The 19,581-nt window shown below is 36.3% G+C and overlaps 2 protein-coding genes across 13 annotated transcripts; both read left to right on the top strand.

The window, feature by feature from the left end:
- The first annotated feature begins 221 nt into the window (after positions 1-221).
- tbc1d31 (TBC1 domain family, member 31) lies at positions 222-8,566 on the top strand. Of its 2 annotated transcripts, none has more exons than XM_026284994.1 (22): positions 222-564; positions 651-797; positions 892-1,007; positions 1,091-1,269; positions 1,353-1,504; positions 1,746-1,905; positions 2,002-2,202; positions 2,533-2,700; positions 2,817-2,896; positions 3,000-3,146; positions 3,264-3,397; positions 3,518-3,651; positions 3,759-3,938; positions 4,790-5,022; positions 5,110-5,262; positions 5,364-5,499; positions 6,469-6,561; positions 6,834-6,974; positions 7,137-7,331; positions 7,644-7,782; positions 7,961-8,071; positions 8,182-8,566. In XM_026284994.1, exons 1-22 carry the CDS (start codon positions 482-484, stop codon positions 8,325-8,327), a joined length of 3,228 nt encoding a protein of 1,075 aa, XP_026140779.1. In that variant the 5' UTR covers positions 222-481; the 3' UTR covers positions 8,328-8,566. The 2 variants fall into 2 exon arrangements, with proteins under 2 accessions (XP_026140779.1, XP_026140778.1); XM_026284993.1 differs by having other exon boundaries at positions 7,952-8,071.
- A 522-nt stretch (positions 8,567-9,088) lies between these two features.
- dync1i1b (dynein cytoplasmic 1 intermediate chain 1b) lies at positions 9,089-19,525 on the top strand. Of its 11 annotated transcripts, none has more exons than XM_026284986.1 (18): positions 9,089-9,135; positions 9,934-10,058; positions 10,154-10,268; positions 11,757-11,847; positions 12,300-12,305; positions 12,540-12,599; positions 12,934-13,049; positions 13,171-13,257; positions 13,363-13,525; positions 13,783-13,882; positions 14,635-14,760; positions 15,176-15,322; positions 15,603-15,716; positions 15,811-15,944; positions 16,093-16,237; positions 16,327-16,467; positions 18,594-18,719; positions 18,906-19,525. In XM_026284986.1, exons 2-18 carry the CDS (start codon positions 9,951-9,953, stop codon positions 19,014-19,016), a joined length of 1,890 nt encoding a protein of 629 aa, XP_026140771.1. In that variant the 5' UTR covers positions 9,089-9,135; positions 9,934-9,950; the 3' UTR covers positions 19,017-19,525. The 11 variants fall into 11 exon arrangements, with proteins under 11 accessions (XP_026140771.1, XP_026140768.1, XP_026140775.1 ...); XM_026284983.1 differs by having other exon boundaries at positions 11,706-11,847; XM_026284990.1 differs by having other exon boundaries at positions 11,790-11,847; positions 18,903-19,524.
- The last annotated feature ends 56 nt before the right edge of the window (positions 19,526-19,581 follow it).

Below are 19,581 nucleotides of genomic sequence, written 5' to 3'. Positions count from 1 at the left end.
GTACATTGCTAATTTTGTTAATATTTGTTTCTCGGCCAAATACATAAACGGAAAGCTAATTTATTAATCTTTCAGACGGTGTATAAATCTTAAATAATAAAAAAACCCTTGTTATGACTGGTTTTGTAGTCCAGAGTCACGCACATATTTTATCCTTATCACATAAGGTCACGTGACATTCTCACAATTACTCAAATACCCATAATGCTAAAAACTGTTTACATACGTCACTTCCTCTAACTGAAACTTGCGTTTTGCTGCCTGGTTCTTTATTTAACAAACACAAGCAATAACGTTAATGTTTTTGGTACTAATGCTGTGAATCTCGACGTAAGATTAAGCTGTAAAGCATAACACACACTCATTAATGAATTTATGAAACCCGTTTGCAGTCATTGAATTTCCCGCTGCGATGCTCGTTTGAGGCGGGCGGCTGTCTGCTGGAGTAACTTAACGTTAGTTGGCGAGTCTTAATAAGTGGATGCTAAAAATGCAAGTTACAGATATCGGGTCCAGAGAAGATGGGAAAATATGGATAAGGAAATCAGTCTCATCAAAATATGGGTAAGTTTGATATAACCAGCTCGGAGCCAACTGTTTTTTGCAATGACAAAAGATTCAGTTTTGCATTTAACGTCATGTGTTACCAGTGTCTTGGCCACTGTGGTCCGAAACGCGTCTGCTCGTCAAACCAAGACGGTTCGATTCCTGCATGTGGCTTTTGACACCAATGGAGAGTCGTTTCTTGCTGGTGATCATCACGGCAATATTTATGTGTTTGACATAAGCAGAAACAGGTAACGTTATATACTACATTTTTCCCTTTCCATCTTTTAATACTTGTTCAGTTCTGTTGCTTTACCACATATTCTCTTATGTCTCCTTTGACAGATTCAAGCTTGTCCAGAAAACAGGCCAAGCATGCACTGCTTTAGCGTTCAACTTAAGAAGAACCACAGAGTTCCTGGTTGCTCTGGCTGACTATTCCATTAAATGCTTTGACAAAGGTAAGACCCATTATTAGAGGTTTCTCATAAAGGCCTGCAAATGTTTAACTGTTCTTCTAAGAAGCCTAAACTCTTTTCCCCAGACACCAGACAGCTAGTGAGCTGGATGCGGGGTCACGAAGGTGCCATTTCTTCCTTGTCCATCCACAGTTCAGGAAGCTATGCCATCAGCACTTCCTCAGACACTGCGCAGCTCTGGAACCTTGATACCTTTCAGAGAAAGAGGAAGCTTAATGTTCGTCAGTCTGTTGGCATACAAAAGGTTAGACATCACTTCTTTGAACACAAGCATCATATTACAGTAACAACTTTGCGTCAGTCCCTTATTTTGTATTTTTTATATAGGTGTTCTATCTTCCACATAGCAACACCATTCTCAGTTGCTTTAGTGACGACTCCATTTTTGCTTGGGAGAGTGACACTCTTTTTTGCAAGTATCAGCTGCCTGTTCCACAGGACGGGCCCAGAATAAACTACAGGACTTTTGCTGTTACACAGTAAGGCTGTCACACTTACGCTTATGATACACCGGGCAAATTTAAATCACAACCAATTTAAAGTATCCAGATAGAAGTTTGTTATCCATTCTCAATGGAAAAGTGCCCAAGCAACATTGCTCAAAAAAAAGTTGCCTGGATGAATTGCTCAAAAAGTTGCCCCGTGAATCATCGGCCTTAGACGGTAAATTTGCGATGCACCGACTAGGGTGTTGTAGGTAATAATTTAGTTTCTTTATAGAGATGGGAAAACACTTGCTGCAGCTGGACGCTCCAACTTGGTCCATTTGTGGTGTCTGGACAGTCAACAGCTTTTGAGAGTAATACAAATGCCTCCAAAAGTCAAATCAGTAAGATGTATGGATTTCCTCCCAGATAGTTTTGATGGCGGATCGAACCAGGTGCTGATCAGTAGTCTGCTAACCTAAAAAAGTTGTTATCATCCAGTTTATAGGTTTATTGTGGAAATAACTAATGCTGTAATATACTCTTCTCAGATTCTTGGTGTTTTGAGCCAAGATGGCGTCATGCGCTTTATCAACATTCAGTCATGCAAGCAGATCTTTGAAATAGGGTCCCATGAGGATGCCATCACGTTGGCAGCCATTTGTCCTAAAGGCCACCATATTGTCGCTGTGATGGACAGCGGTGCTCTCAGAGTCTATGATGTACGAAGCCTCACCCCAGAAATCAGTAAGGTACATTTTTATTTATTGTCCTATGTTAAATAGATGCATTTCTTTTGAATAATCTATTATTCAAAAAAACTCATATTTCTTGAGCACCAAATCGGCACATTAGATTGATTTATAAAAAATTACATTTTACATTACATTTTAACATTTATTCAAGTATAATACAGTAAAAACTGTAAAATTGTGGTAAAAAAAAATACAGCATTGTTGAGCATTAGAAACCTATTTTTTTTTAAATATTAAAATGACTCCCCAACCACACACTTTTAAATATATTTTAGTACATGTATGTGTTATACGTATTTACTTTTTAAAACTGTTTTGTGTGTGTAGCCTCCCCAGCCTTTGTTGAAACGGGTCACTAAAGGCAAAAGCAGTGAGGGATCAGGTTTGAAAATGAAGGTTTTTACTGGGGCAGGTCAACGTCCTGTGAAAACATCAGGACGCAGAATGCAATCCAAAGTTTTACCATCTGCTGTTTCAACACTGGATGACAAAGAGGTACTGTTCATATTCAAATTTATTTAATTACTTAATTTATTTGTGGGTTGGGTGGCTATGACATATATAACTTATGACCCAATCGTAATTATATCTAATTAATCTGTTTTGTGTAGAATGATTTGCCTAATGGCCTTAACAAGAAAAGGCTACAAGCGTTACTAAGAGCATTTGGAGAATACCCAGCAAAATACAGGTAACGTAACAAATGTGTCATGCAGAAGCGATGATGTTTTGTTGATTTAATGTGAAGCTGTAGTCTGTGTCTCTGCTTTATTTGCGTGTGTGTTTTCTGGCAGGATGTTCATTTGGCGTTCTCTGTTGCATCTACCTGAGAACCATGCAGCTTTCAGCAGTCTGACTGACAAAGGCCTGCATTCAGCATACATGTGCCTTCAGGAACGCTACCCCATCAAAAGCCACAAACTACAGAGAGGCCTGCAGAGGTGGACACCGCATCAATCAGTTGATTTAATTGTATACATACAGATTTGCCCACCATATTGTTGGTGTCAGTAACTTCAATTACATTTAAGTATATCTTTTCATTTCCAACCTGGCAGAGTGCTCTCTGCTCTTGCTCACTGGGCTGCCGTCTTTGGAGAGACTGATTATCTCCCTCTGCTGGCCTTCCCATTTGTCAAGCTGTTCGAGAACAATCCAATGATCTGCTTTGAAGTTGTGGCCACCATCATTGGTAGGTAGCACAGGACAGAGTAGTGTGGTGTTGGGTGATGTCCCACTGGCCTCTTTGGCAGTGATTCAACGATTCAGTCCACAGCTGAGAGACTTTGTGTCTTGAATTGTTCTTTTACAGTGAACTGGTGCCAGCACTGGTTTGAGTACTTTCCCAACCCTCCACTTAATGTGCTGAGTCTGGCTGAGAACGTTCTGGCCCATCATGATAAAGAGTTGCTTCAGCACTTTGTTGCCTGTGGCGTTACCTCACAGGTAAAAGACTTTAACATAAATGTTTACATGACATAGACTTTCAAAGAATTTAATCTTGAAGCCACAGATAAATCAAACGCCCTAGACACTGTGCTTTTCCTGTCCAGCTGTATGCATGGCCTCTTCTGGAGACCCTGTTCTCTGAGGTTCTGATGAGAGAAGAGTGGCTGAAACTGTTTGACAATGTTTTCTCAAATCATCCCTCATTTCTTCTAATGGCTGTGGTGGCATATGTCACCTGCTGCAGAGCACCACTGCTGCTTTGTACTGAAAGGAAGGACTTTGAGGTATTTTATGTTTTTTTTTTGCTCACTGGCTAATTTGAACTAATTTTATAAAGGAAATGTGGCTTATCAATTTATCATTTAGGGTTTCATTTGTTTTTATATAAATAATAATATAATAAAAAATAATGATTATATATATATATATATATATATATATATATATATATATATATATATATATATATATATATATATATATATATATACACGCACACACACACACACATATATATATATACATAGATATATATATATTTAAAAAAAATATGGTGTATTTTATTTTTTAATCTAATACTTTTATTCAGCAAGGGTGCACTGTATTAAACAAAAGTGACAGTAAGGAAATTTTTTGTAACAAGTATTTCAAATAAATGCTGTTCTTTTGAACTTTCTGTCCATCAAACAATCCTCAAAAATATTTAATTATCATAAAAATATTAAAGCATTTTGAAACATTGATAATAATAGGAAATAATTTTTGAGCAACAAATCTACATAATTAGAATTATTTCTAAAGGACTGTGATTATGAACATCAGGCGGCTTTGCCGTATCAGGAATTAATTACGGTTTAAAATATAATAAAATAGAAAATGGTTATTAAATTTGTAACAATAATTTGCAATATTACAGATTTATGGTATTTTTTATTAAATAAATGCAGCCTTGGTCAGCATAATATAATAATTTCAAAAACGTAAAAAAAAAAAAAATTCTCCCAGACCCCTAAACCCCCTGAATGGTTATGTATGTTTGTTTGTTTATTTATTATTATTATTATTAATATTAATAAATGCATAAATCAATTTCCATATTACATTAATTTCTTTCTTTTTTTCTTTTCCCATGTAGTTCTTTTTCCATCATCGGAATAGCTTGGACATCAGTGCTATGCTGAAGGAAGCCTATCGGTTGATGGACAGCACTCCTGCGGACATCCATCCAAGCTCTGCCCTTAGTGACTTTGAACCTTTGACACAGGGGCAGTACCCCATTTTTAACAAATACCCCACCTTCATAGTGGAGTACCAGTCTCAAGAACGTGAGAGGATCCGGCAACAGGAAGTGGAATATCTAAGGGAGAGGTGCAAACATTTATTAAATTGTAATACAAATATAAATGGAGTATTTCATACTCACTGCACATTTTCTTCTTATGTTTGTCTTTAAAGACAAGAGGTTCAGGAGCTGCACGCTGAAGCAGTCAGACAGCAGGCTGAGTTTGAGGCCTGGTACAAACAGCAAGAGCTGCTACTGCAAGGAGAAGAGCAACGTAGAAGGATCCTACAAGAAGAGGAAAGTAAACTTGCTCAGCAGAGAGCCAGGTGGGTCTCCCTCCATCTACCAGACTTCTTGCTATTGACCTTCAGTGTGTCAATGTTTCACACATGCTTACAGTTCACCTGACGTTACCTTCTCTGCTCAGATTGGCTGCTATGAAGCGTGAGCTGAAGGTGAAGGAGCTCAATCTGATTGATTCTTCTAGAAGACGTTTTCTTAAGCACCAGCAAGACCAGCGCAGAATCCAGCTCAATAGACTTGATGATGAGATCCAGAGAAAGGTACTTGTGTATTGTTGCTGTACTTTTGATTAGGTAAACCAATAATATTACTAGGGATGCACGATATTGGATTTTGGCCGATATTCGATATGCCGATATTTTCTAAATAATTTTGGCCGATGCCGATACCGATATCGATATATATACAAATATATACTGATATATTTACAAATATATACTGATATATTTAAACTTTAATTTTACTGAAGAGAAATCCATGTATCTCTTCTGTACTGATTCTACCATAAATTTATTATTTTACAAATGTAGACAGACATTCACATCTGAAAAACAGGTCAATTATTTCACTTGGAGAATATCGGTTTGGCTCATCGGCAGAAATATTCATATCGGCCGATACCGATAATGGTCATTTTAAGCTTTTATCGGCCGATACCGATGTTGTGCCGATATTATCGTGCATCCCTAAATATTACATTTTGGTTCAAAAGTTTGAGGTTGGTAAGATTTTAAATTTTTCGAATGAAGTCTCTTATGTTCATCAAGGCTACATTTACATGATCAGCAAAATATAAAAAAAATTGTATTGTGAAACATTATTCCAAAATAAAAATTTTGTATTTTATTATACTTTAAAATTCAGTGTTGTGTTGTCAAAGCTGAATGTTCAGCCTCATTACTCCAGTCTTCAGTTTCACATGATCCCTCACAAATCTTTCTTAATATGCCGATTTGTTGCTTATGTAACATTTATTATGTTGAACAGTTGTGCTTCTTAGTATTTTTATGAAAACTCTACCGCCAATTTAATGCATCCTTGCTGAATAAAGTTACATTTTCTTTCAAAACAAACAAAAAAAAACTGACCTCAAACTTTTCAATAGTTGTACCGGTATGTTTCACAAATAGTAAATGTATTTATAAAGGTTTTTTGTTTTGTTTAGAACGGCAGGTAGGAGTTGTGTAAAGTTATTTTTTGCAGGTTCTTTACATTTTTGTTGTACTCAGATGGCGCTGCGAGATCAGGAGACGGCAACCGCTGTTCAAGATATAGAAGTGAGACAGATGGAACTGGATGCCCAGAGACAACTGTTTGAACAGGTTGGCCCCTATAAAAACTTGATATACTGTCTGTAATGTTGATGTACTAGGAGTGTCCAATCCTTCTCCTGGTTGGCTAACTTTATGCAGAGTTTAGCTCTAATCTGCCCAACTCACCTACCAGGAAGTGTCATGTAATCCTGAAGACCTTGATTAGCTGGTTTAGGTGTGTATAATTAGGGTTAGAGTTTAAATCTGCTTTAAGGTGGGCCTCCAAGAGCAGGATCCGACACTCCTGAGATAATTTCTAATCATTATGTTTTGGCTACTAGCAACTGGCCAAAGAGCAAGAGCGAGTGAGTCAAACAGTGAGAGCAGAAGTGGATATGAGGAGACACAGGGCTGAGATCGAAGATTCTACATTTCAGAACTTCATTCAGGGAAATGCAGATGTCAGCCAGACAAACAAGAAGGTAAGTCTCCCTACAATTTTCATGATTATCTTTGCCAGACATCTTACTCCACCCTGCTTCTGTTTCCTTTCTGTATTTCCTTTCTTTTTGCTTAACAGACTTGTGTTTCGCAGTTGAGTAAAGTATGGCCGACACTAATTTTGAAAGTTGAAACTATTTCAGAGGCTGGAAGAGTCTCTGGCAGAGGTGGGACAGCTGGAAGTGGATGCGGATTGGCAAGCCGAGGTGATCAAGCGACTGGCAAAAGCAAAGGAGAGACAGGGCAAGCAAAGAGAGCGACTTGTAAATCTCAGCAAACAAACGCGTGCTAAAGAGGAAGAAGTAGTTCAGCTTATGGTGGAAGTGGAAGGAAAGCAGGTGAGAATTCACGTTAAAAGTGCTGTCACATTATATAACACAATATGTCCATCGCATATTCTCAGTACAGTAGTGATGTATGTTGCATAGCTGAAACAGAAGTCAAACCAAGCAGCTTTCTGTCGGTCATTGTGGCCAACTTAAACCTGTTGTGAAACTTTCACCCTCACACAAAGTTCCTAATGACAAAACTGAAATGTGACTGCACCTTTAGTGTTTTGTTTGATGTATCAGGTAGACAAATTTCATTTGAAAATATAATTTCCTTTCAATACAACATGCAAAAGACCAATGACATTGTTTCGGTCCCAGTGGGATGATGTAGTAGCTAAGCAAGCTAAACTGGAGGAGGAAAGACGGGTGGACGCCCAGCGGAGGTCACTTATCTCTCAGGAAACAGAAGAGACTGAGAAACATGGCGAGCTGCAAAAGAATCGAGAGGATTCATTAAGTGAGTTAAGACAAACACTTCTCACAAAATGTAATAACGGATTTAATTGAAACATGAGTACAGTTTTAAAATGACTTCCTTGTAAGGATACATACAATCAGTTGAAAAGAGTCTATTAAACTTTACATGCTAACAGGAGGTAATCACATTATTTGTGTGTGTCTTTTTGTGTTTGTAGATCATCCAAAGAGACTCAGATCTCCCTGTTCTACGAGAGGCCTGCTGCAAAAGACCCAGAGTGAGACCACCAACATTTCCTTGATCAATCAGTCAGACGATTCTAATGGCTGTGAGTACTATTAATATAAACATTGAGTTTTACTTTCATAACCAAACATGGTTTAATGAAGCATGATAATGATTTAATGAAGTGATAAAATGTGCACTGCTGCTTCATAGTTTCTTTAGATCGTGGCCGAGGGGAGCTTGACTCTAAGGAAAGGGAGTTGATGCAGGAAATCAGAGAACTGAGGATAAAATTAGCTGCCAGAGCCAGAGCGACTGACTTCATCTCACCCTCAACCAGCTCTGTACACTCTCACTGACCGCCAACCAGTGTGCGTGGAACCAGCACATGTTAAAGAGGATCTGAAAGAAAAGCATTTTAGATCATCTGAGAAGTTTGCTTTACAAAGATGCTAATCTGGACATTGTTCATTGATTGCAGATTTATTCTGATGATAGTTTTAATATTTTGCAAATGTATTTTATTGTATTAATGTCTTCGTTTTTAAAAATGAAAAATGTCAATAAATTTTAATAAAAAATATGTAATATAACTTAAGAGTTTTAACCCTTTATTTACTTTTCATTACATTTTTATTGTTACATTACATGCATATAGAAAATAATTAGATGTAGTTTAATATAGTTATATATTTTTAAATGTTATTTATTCCTGTGACGGCAACACTACTGTTTTATTTCAGGAGTGTCACGTGATCATAAACCGTCATACAATTTTGAGGACACTTCGATAGTAAGATCAAAAGAACAGCATTTATTTGAAAAATACAAATCTTCTGTAACATATTTTTTACTGACACTTAATAAATCAAAGTATTATTAAAAAAAATGTATACGCTATTTTACTGATATCCTTTTCTGATGTGTTTAAAAAAAAGAAAAGAAAAAAAAACTAGCGTGTCCACAACGAGACTGCATTTTGGGCGTCATAAACTTATATATCTATGGTCATAAACACATTCAAATGTCTTCTGCTTAGACACCCCACTAAACTGTAAAACATTCTTATCTCTGACAATAAAACCGTTGTTGCTGGGAGGTGCTGATGACGTATCGGCGGCATTAACCACTTCCGGCTTTGGGTACTGATGAGACTGAAGCGAGCTGGTGATGCTTTATATTTTCATTTAGCTGTTGATGCTCATGTGTAGATTTATAGCCTCTTATTTCATCATTTATGCGATAGAGAGCAGCAGACTTTGTCTAGGTTGGGTCGAAATAAAAAAGACGGTATAGTTAATTTATTGTTATATAGCTTACAACCTGCTTTGTCGCGGATTCATTAAAATGCAACGACAGCCTTTTTTGAATGAACAAGATTTTGTTTTTAGTTTACCTGCATATGTGTTTTCTGTTTTTATCTCTTGTCGGTAGTACATTTATGGACCACAATCAATAATTTCTCATTGCAGAATTTAAGGATAGTATGCAATCTATTATAATCTAATTTTCCACATCCATGTTTTTATTTCTACGTGTAGGAGCTTCACCAAACAGATTTACAAACAAGTCTAAATTACATATTTTAGTTTGTATTCATTTGCCAATTTGTTAATATATGCACATGTATTGTTGTAGAGTTTGCTTTAAAAATAAATCCTAAATTTGTCAATTTATATGGTATTTTATTTAGTGTTAATTCAGACACAATGTGTGTCTGTGTTGTCCATTAGACATGGTGCTCTACAAAGGCTGATCCTCTCAGTTAATGCTAAAATTAAGCTGGATGTATTTAACTTCAGCCAAAAGCATAATGTAGACAAAAAAATACCTTTACAAAATGACAGATGGTCTCTAATGTGTCTCTCTCCATCGAAAGTTTGTGTGGCATAGTTAATGTATTTTAAAGCATGACTTTAATGCACATGTACTAAAATAAAAACTAAAATTGTTCATACTACATAGACTGAACAACACAGAAGATGGCTGATAGAAGTGACCTGAAAGCTGAGCTTGAGCGTAAAAAGCAGCGCTTAGCCCAGATTCGAGAGGAGAAAAAAAGAAAGGAGGAAGAGAGAAAGAAAAAAGAGGTAGGTGCTGTTTTAGTTTGATATAATAGCCATTTATCATTTCATCACCTGCAAATATTTCTTAAGTGGTGCTCAATGATTGACCTGTGATGCAGTCTGAGATGCTTCAGAGGGCCGAGAATGTGTCAGAAGACTCGGACCTTGACAGAAAGAGGAGAGAGACAGAGGCGCTCCTGCAGAGCATTGGAATTTCACCAGAACCACCTTTAGGTATGTGATACTGAACATACAGCTTTCTGTGCATGTGCATAGTGTGTGAGATACATCCTTATGAATGTGCATGCCACCTGCTTGAATGAAATGAAAAAGGAATCAGCAAAAGTGTTTTATAATGCAAAAGAAAACAATTTACATCTCACTCAGCAGATCTGTAGTGCTATACCAGGGCTCCCCCTTACCTTTTGATAAAGAAGTAGGCCTACAGTATAGTTTTAAAAAGAGTATACTTAATATACTTATCAATTATGTTTGAGTATTTCTACAATTTAATGTTTTTGGTCACTGAATTAAGTTAACTGTAATTAAAATATATATTATAGTTTAAATTTATAATGAATGCAATTAGCTCAACTTGGTTAAGCTTAGTGCTTTGTAAACCACTTAAGTAGAACATTTGACACGTAATTTCATATTTCTTTAAAATGACTTTTTAGTGTCTGCTGAATGCATTGACAAGCTTTTATAGTAATCTAAAATCAACTTCTTTTGAAACTTGTATATCATGTATGGTGATATTGCAATTTAGTACATTTAAAATATATTAACTTGAAATATAATATCAAATAACACCACAGTTATAATAAGTCAAGAACTTTGCATTTTAGTACATTAGTCAACACATCAATATACATGTACTTTGAAGCATTATTGCATTAGTGCATCTTTTAAGTGGGTCATGAATGTGTATTCTCTTTATAAGTATATTTAAGTGACCATTTTTATTAATATTTTCATTTGCAGTTAATATTGTCAAATGCATTTTTTTAAAAATATATTTTTATTGGAAGTGCACTACAAGTGCTTATTCAATATAACTAAGCACACTTCTTTTTCACAAGAGTTTAGTTCATGTTTAGTCCAATTTATGCTGTTTTTTAAATTATTATTATTATTATTATTATTATTATTATTATATAAAGGGCATGTTGCTTGAGCCTGTATTTGCGTCCAGTGCTTTATTTATTTATTTATTTTAATCTTCTTTGCGGGAATGTCTTGTGACCTCTCTCAAATTTTTGCTAGATGTAAATCCGATCAGATTTTAGGTCATTTCAGATTTATATATAAGTTAGGTCATGGATTCATCCCCAAAACAATTATTACACTTTGCAAATGAATATAAAGATGTTACAGTATTTTATTTACAGTTTATTAAACTCATGTCATTTACACTTTGGTTGTACTTAAAGCAGACTTGACTTAAGCTCAATTAGATTTATAAGGTGGTATTTGCTGTACAATTGTAATCATATAATTAAATGAGATGACTTAAGATCATGTAACATTTTAAACATTATAGAGAGAAGTGGAATTCGCTTGACAATCTCTCCTGTTGTTTTTCCTTTTGGTTTTTGTTTCTTTGATTTGACCATTTCAATCCATTCTGTTCATTTTGATTTGCCTGTGTCTGCCACTGCTGGCCATCAGTGCAGCCACTGCAGCTTTTAACATGGGATACCTGTTATTTTCATTATTTAGTCCCAACCCCTATGTCTCCCTCTTCGCAATCAGTGAGCCCACCCAGTGAAACTGGAAGTCAGGAGTCCATAGATGGAGGGACGGTGGGAAGGTATGAAATATTTTTATATTCACCGATACGTGGATGTGTATGGAGGAGTGTTTTAATGCAGGATTTTTCACACTGAATTCTACATATGTTCTAGGAGGTCTGTGGCAAATTTGAGGATTAATCTAAATGTTTTTAGAAATGTCTGAATTGAAATAAATCGTTGGCATCAGAAATTAGTTATTGATATTATAAATGAATTAATATTATCCATTATAATTAATTTTATGCATATAAAGGGGAATTAACTATTTTATGAGAAAATTATTTGATGGATAATATGATTTACTTTAGGAAAGTTGTGCATTATTTTTTAAGTCAAAACTGACATGTTTCATGCAAGTTTTAAGCAATTTTATTATTGTTATTTTATTTATTATTTCTGTAATCCCCTTAAGACTAAGACTAAGTCTAATGTTTTTCCTTTTCCCTACATCTTTTGTTGGGGACATCAGATATCGGTAAGGAGAACTATTGACTATTCTTTGTGGATGCATCACCCATCAGTGGATGTGGTTTTGTTGTAGCTGGTTCAGAGTATGAAGCCACGGTCTATATGTGATTTCATCTAAGAGACAGTGTGTTATCTTATGTAATCGTGCATGAAAGAGGGTGAAGCTGCAGGACCTAATCATGCATGCTCTTAGCCTCATCCCACCTAACCATTATATGATGTATTCTTCTGACCTCTCTAGGACGTTACAGTGGGACACCGACCCCTCAGCTCTTCAGCTGCTTGCAGATTCAGTTCATGGGTGAGACTCCCACCTCAAAATTTCATTCACATTATTAAACATGAAACAGAGAAATATAACTGAAAGTTCTCCCATTTACTCACCCTCAAGATGTACCAAACCTAAAAATATATTTGGAAGAGTGTGGGTAACTAAACAGTTTCTGGTCCCCATTGACTTTTTTTCTGTACTGTTGAAGTCAGTGAGGTTTGGTTGCCAACTTTCTTCAAAATATCTTGTTAAACAGAAGAAAGACACTCACAACTTGGGGGTAAGTAAATGCTTGGAGGTCCAAGGCAAACAAACAAACAAAATGAAAACAACACATTAAAATAGTTTGGGCTTGCTTTCTTAGGAGCAGGATGCAAAGGCTTGGTGCATCAAAAATTGTTCAGATTGATTTCATGCCAAAAGAACAGGTGACATACTCTAAAGAGACACAGACTCCTGTGGCATCTGATCAGCCTGAAGGTAAAGAGCTGTTTTTATCTCTATTTAAAAATGTATACGGATATAAAACTTAATAGTGGCTTTACCCACAAAACAAATGCATGCATCGCTGCTTAAACATTCCAATGACTGTTTTCCACAGAAGAGGAGGATGAGGAGCTGTCAGTGACCAAAACTGAATCTGTGCCACAGCAGCTGGAGGAGGAAAACACTCAGGAAGCCGAAGAAGGCAAGAAGAATCACATTAAAAAAATAAAAATAAATAATAATACTAATAAAATGTTTAAAAGAAGTATAACATCTATACAGAGCTGTATGAATATGTGTGCCTTAGATCAACCAAGAGAACTGACCAACGAGGAGAAAGAGCAGATTATTCATTCAGAGGATTTCCTGTTTTTCTTCGACCGAAGCATCAGTGTAATGGAGCGTGTGCTGGCCGAGGATACTGACATTTTCTTTGACTACAGTGGGCGAGATATGGAGGACAAAGAAGGGTCAGCCGAGGCTTATGTAACAGTCAAACATACACAAACAGTCCCACATGATTACAGAAAAGTTATTCATTAGTAGGTACTGGACAGGTTTGTTTAACCTAGTTTAGGATGATGGTCGCTTAATGGTTTGAAATCAGGGTTAAGGAGGTGACCCAGAAACTCAAGAGTTGCACTCAACCTCAAGTGACTTCTGGGAAACTTACTGTAAATTGCTTTGGATGATTGTATCAAAATGCAAATGTTTGTTTTGTTATCAGGGACATGCAAGCCGGATCAAACTTGTCTTTTAATCGACATTTCTATGATGAGCATTGGTCCAAACACAGGGTCGTCACTTCCTTGGATTGGTCACCACAGGTACTTTATTAATAAACTGCATTAATATAGGCAGTGCTGGTTAGTAACTGATTACATAATCAGACTCCAGTATGTAAATGTAATGATGATGCTTATAATCAGATTTACAGTTACTTTAATGGATGAAACGATTTAAATATTATACACACAGTGGTTAGTAATTATTTATAATTTGATTTCACCCTAGTTCTTATTTTTTCTCTCTAAAATGTTTTCATTCTACAAATCATCGCCTCTTATATACATTTAGAAAGTCTTTACATTTTGTGGAATTATTTATTTGAATTTTACATTTTTATGATTTCATAATAACTATTAGCTTTTCACAAACTCCCCAGTTTGGGAAACGGTGATGTAATGTTTAATGGACGTCATCATGATAGCAAAGAATGTAACATATTTTAATTTTCTCTGTTTTTATAAATAGTAATCACATTCAAATCCATGTGATAAATGTGTTAGATCCAAAAAAAAGTACAAATTAGTCAGAATACATTGCCTAATATGTGTAATCCAAAAGATTACTTTGTTAACTACAGTCATGCAATCTGTAATCAGTAACAGACTCTGATTTGCAAGTAATCTAGCCAGCACTCAATATAATCACGTTTAATGCAAATGTGTTACTCACCAATAAAACAACCTCAGAATCAGAGTGACTTTATTGCATAGGTCCGTGATATCATATCCACAATATGTTTAATGATATTGACATGTAGCACATTGTATTCAGTCTGTTATTCTATTTGCAGTATCCTGAATTGCTAGTGGCCTCATACAACACTAATGAGGATGCACCTCATGAGCCAGATGGAGTTGTGCTGGTCTGGAATATGAAGTTTAAGAAGACGACCCCCGAGTACATATTCCACTGTCAGGTTTGAATTCCCAGTGCTTCCTTTTAAATAACCCAATGCCTGAATGTTGTTCCTCTCAGCAGCATTTCAGTATACTGTAATACTATTTTTAAATGTTATACTGAGCCTATGTTTGAGTAATCAGCTTTTAATGAGAAAGCCTGAATCTAAATTGAATTTCTATTAAAATACACAAACAATAGAGCTCAACTCTCAAATGCTGTCTGCGCCACTAATGCACGTCATTCTCTGTTTGGACTGATGTCACTTCTAAATTAACTCTCATTGCTCAGCTCATCGTCTTTATGCTCACATTGTGCAAATCGGCCTTGATGGAGGGCAAGCTGACGTCATATTTGCCAAAACAATAACTATAGGAAAGAAAAGATTACTGGTACATTCAACCAATACTGCATTTCATGGTTTTCCCTTGTAGTCCTCAGTGATGTCAGTTGGCTTTGCTCAGTTTCATCCCAACTTGGTGATTGGCGGCACTTACTCTGGACAGATAGCACTGTGGGACAATCGAAGTCACAGGAGGACCCCAGTGCAACGGACGCCCTTGTCTGCAACTGCACACACTGTAAGACCTTTAATTACAGCCCAAATGTTTAAAAACAGAACGCGGTGTGTTGGTGGTTTAACGGTTAAAAATCTGAGCTGAAAACACTCATGTTGCCAGGTCACTGAGGTGACCCAGAAACTGAAGAGCTGCACTCAACCTCAAGATATTCCTGAGAGACTTTGCAAAACACATCTTATGAGAATTAAAGACTCCCTTATCCCTTACAATCCCTTATTACTCTTGGAAAAAATATTCTTAAAAGAATATAGATGACAAAACTGTCACACGTTTTTTGCAGCATCCTGTATACTGTGTGAATGTGGTCGGAACGCAAAATGCCAACAACTTGATCACAGTATCCACAGATGGCAAGATGTGCTCCTGGAGTCTGGACATGCTCTCGCAGCCTCAGGTGTCCAGATAACACATTTAGACAGATTGAATTATTGTCATTTGGGATTTGACTGATATTAAACAATACATTCTATGTCTGTTGTTACTCACAGGAGAGTATGGAGCTGATCTATAATAAGTCAAAGCCGGTGGCCGTCACTTGTATGGCCTTCCCTGCAAGTGATGTGAATAACTATGTGGTAGGAAGTGAGGAAGGCACCGTTTACACAGCATCCCGCCATGGAAGGTCAGTCGTTCCTGCAGCATAACATATTAATAGCAAAATTTTCCTATTTGGGTCAAGTATTCTTTAAATGATATCTATGTATATTAAATTATCTTAATGAAAAACTTTACTATTAACATGAACATATTGCTTAACTCGTCCCACGCAGTAAGGCTGGTATTGGTGAAATGTTTGATGGGCATCAGGGTCCTGTGACTGGAATCAGCTGCCATAACGCTGTGGGTCCAGTCGACTTCTCCCACCTCTTTACCACTTCCTCATTTGACTGGACAGTCAAACTGTGGTCAACTAAAGTAAGGGTTGTTTTGGAATTTATGTGTTGCTCGAAATATACTGTATTTTGTTCATGTAGCATTATATAACTAATCCATCTCTCTGACAGCATAACAAGCCCCTGTATTCCTTTGAAGACAATGCAGACTATGTTTATGATGTCATGTGGTCTCCAGTGCATCCCGCGCTCTTTGCTACGGTGGATGGCAATGGTCGTCTGGACCTCTGGAATCTCAACAACTACACAGAGGTCAGGGGCACCGCAGCTCATTACATTCTTTACTCGGTCATCTGTTTTATGTATTATATAAGAAGAACATTCATTTCATACTTTAATTAATATTAGGATAGGAGGACCCCCTGGGTTAAATTTACCCCAGATTTCATCTGAGATTTCATTTTATCAGAATATGTAATATGATATCATTGTAATGTAATGTAATATATTTTATACATTATTTGATCAAAAATGTGGTAAAAACAGTACAGTCATAGCCAAAATTTTGCCATAAATGTTGTGTTTTGCAAACGTTTTGCAAAGTTTGCTGCTTAAGCTGATGTGGTTATTCACATTCACATTATTGTTTCTAGCCAAAAAATGACATTTTCACAAAAAAAGAAAAAATTATAATAATTTAACTGTTTTTTGATCCTGACACAAAATGAGCAGCTAACATTAATTGACTAATAACAGCAGCACATGTGAAAGTGTTAATGAGTACTAGTCAGGTGAAATCACTATCATACTAAATAGATTGTAAGAGCAGACTGATCGCTATAAAAGGAAAGAAGAAGCATTTCCAATCATTGTGTTCTTGTTAGCAATGGTTACTTACAAAGAAAAACACATGCAGCCATCATCTCTTTGCATCAAAATGGCCTCACATGCAAGGAAATTGCTACAAAGAATATTTAATCTGAAAGAACCATATACTGGATCATCAAGAACTTGAAGGAGAGAGGTTAGACTGCAGTGAAGAAGTCTTCAGGACATCCCAGAGTGTCCTGCAAGCACCAGGATCGTCTCCTCCTGAGGAGTCAGCTACAGAATCATGTCTCCAGCAGAGCAGAGCCTGCTCAGGAAGGACAACAGGTTGGTTTGAGAGCATCTGCACGCACAGTGAGACAAGACTTATCTCAGTCCCATAGAGAACCTGTGGTCAGTCCTCAAAAGGCGAGTGGACAAGCAGAAGCCCACAAATTGTGATGAACTCCGAGAACTAATAAGGCAAGAATGGATTGCCATCAGTCAGGATTTGGCCCAGAACGTAATATCCAGCATGCCAGAGAGCGAATTTTAGAGGTTATGAATAACAAGGCTCAACACTGTAAATATTGACTCATTCTGTTTGCCATTAAAAGTCTTCAGTATACTATAAAAACGTGAAAAAATTATCTACAAATACTGAAGCAGCAAACTTTGCAAAACACAAAGTTTGTCACTGCCAAAACTTTTGTCCATGACTGTAACTTATTTTCTGTTTTAGTATATTTAATTTTTTTATTTATTCCTGCAATGGCAAAGCTAAAAAACTTTTAGCAACCATATACATGGAACCATGATACTTTTTCAGGAATTTATGATCATTTGGAAAATAATTTTTTATAACAGTGTAAAAATCTTATTGTCACTTGTGATAAAATGTAATGCACCCTTGCAGAATAAAAATATTAATTTCTTTAATAAACAAATCTTACTGACCCAGGAATTGTATACAGTATTGTAAAAGCAAAATGATTCAGTGCAATTTGTTATTTCATTGGATAATGACAAATCAAATAGGAAAAAAAAAGAATTTCAGCCAGAATGATACACTATATACTTCTATGTATTATACACAGGCCATTTTTTTAGCAATAAACTATGAATTCATATCAAACGATCCACTCAAAATTCATGTACTAGTTTAATACTAACATGAGTTATCGTAATAATTCAATAAAATAATAAAACAACAAAACATGCCACTGGGACTCAATAATTGGGAAACAATAACTGTTTCAGTACAAATCTAAATGAATTGCTATGTCCGCGAATCTTCCATTAACAAAGTACACTGAAGCTTGTAATATCCAACATGAAATTAATTCATAATCACATTTATCGAATGAAAAATTCTATAATTTTAACCTCAAACAATAAATCTAATATGTGCACATGAAGAGTCTAAATTGATAAGAACATAACAACTGAATAAATGTGATATGTATGTGTATGTGTATGATAGGGTATGTTACCCCAATATTTTTGCATGAATTGCCTTTAATTAACATTTGTTTGCTTGATCTACATTAGATTGCAGCTAAATCATGCTCCCACACAGTGTTATTACTGTTATATTTTTGCTCCCAAAACAAGTTTTCTGTGTGTACCAGGTGCCGTCGGCAAGTGTGACAGTGGAGGGAGGGTGTGCCCTGAACCGGGTCAGATGGGCATCAGGGGGCAGAGAGGTGGCCGTGGGTGATTCAGAGGGCCGTGTTTGGATCTATGATGTGGGAGAGGTAACAACACCTACTTTATGAGTACATGCACACATGTATCACTCTAATATTCAGATGAATTATAAATATTTGCTCTCAAATTCAAATACACAGACTGATCAAACAATGTGCAAATTTCAACAGTCACTAATTGTGCTTTACCATGAAGATGTGATGCAGAAGTTGGTTGTATCTCTATTTTAGCAGTTAGCCGTGTCACATACAGATGACTGGAGCAAATTTGCCCGTACGCTCATGGAGATTCGTGCAAACCAAGGGGATGGAGAGGAAGAAGGTGCTTTGGAGCTGCCTGCTTAAGACATACACACACAGACACATTCAGTGAGAAACATGTACGTAAAGATACGTTGAAACAGACGCTTGACATGAGTGAGTGAATCACACATACACGCTTCTGTGATCACAGGTCTTTTTTCTTTTGCCCACAAAAGTCTATCTATAGCATGGGTGTTAATTAGCAATAACTCCTCTTTCAATGCTAATAGCTAATTCCAGATCACACACACTAGTGAATGGGCTTGATCCAACATATATCTAGGGCTTGCAGTGACTATATAGGAGTGAGCCATTGTGATCATACTGTATCAAAACATCTGTGCTGGAATTACAACTTATTTTATTTTACTGAGATACGTATTGACCGTTATGTAAAAATATATTACAGCAAAACTAATGAATGTGACTTTCTCTTTCCTTTCACCTTTTATGACGTATGTATGCATTATTTAATACCAACTGCAGCATAAAACCACTGTAAAGTGTGAACTTACAATAAAGGTCACTGTGTCTCAAATCGTGTTTTAATCTTCATTTAAGTAGTAATTTGTCTAAAGTGCGGGTGATAAAAAGTTTGACTGTCGAT

The sequence above is a fragment of the Carassius auratus genome, chromosome 16 (genome assembly GCF_003368295.1).
Source record: "Carassius auratus strain Wakin chromosome 16, ASM336829v1, whole genome shotgun sequence".
Classification (NCBI taxonomy): domain Eukaryota; kingdom Metazoa; phylum Chordata; class Actinopteri; order Cypriniformes; family Cyprinidae; genus Carassius; species Carassius auratus.
Note: the sequence above shows the minus strand (reverse complement) of the source record. Positions and strands in the feature narration are given on the sequence as shown.

Excerpts from the sequence above, each read along its gene's own strand:
- tbc1d31 (XM_026284993.1), top strand. The coding sequence starts at position 482 with ATGCTAAAAATGCAAGTTACAGATATCGGGTCCAGAGAAGATGGGAAA. Across the intron at positions 2,897-2,999 it reads GAATACCCAGCAAAATACAG|GATGTTCATTTGGCGTTCTC; the intron begins GTAACGTAACAA and ends GTTTTCTGGCAG. Across the intron at positions 3,398-3,517 it reads AGTTGTGGCCACCATCATTG|TGAACTGGTGCCAGCACTGG; the intron begins GTAGGTAGCACA and ends GTTCTTTTACAG.
- dync1i1b (XM_026284981.1), top strand. The coding sequence starts at position 9,951 with ATGGCTGATAGAAGTGACCTGAAAGCTGAGCTTGAGCGTAAAAAGCAG. Across the intron at positions 10,269-11,705 it reads TTCACCAGAACCACCTTTAG|TGCAGCCACTGCAGCTTTTA; the intron begins GTATGTGATACT and ends GCTGGCCATCAG. Across the intron at positions 15,323-15,602 it reads TGTCTGCAACTGCACACACT|CATCCTGTATACTGTGTGAA; the intron begins GTAAGACCTTTA and ends CGTTTTTTGCAG.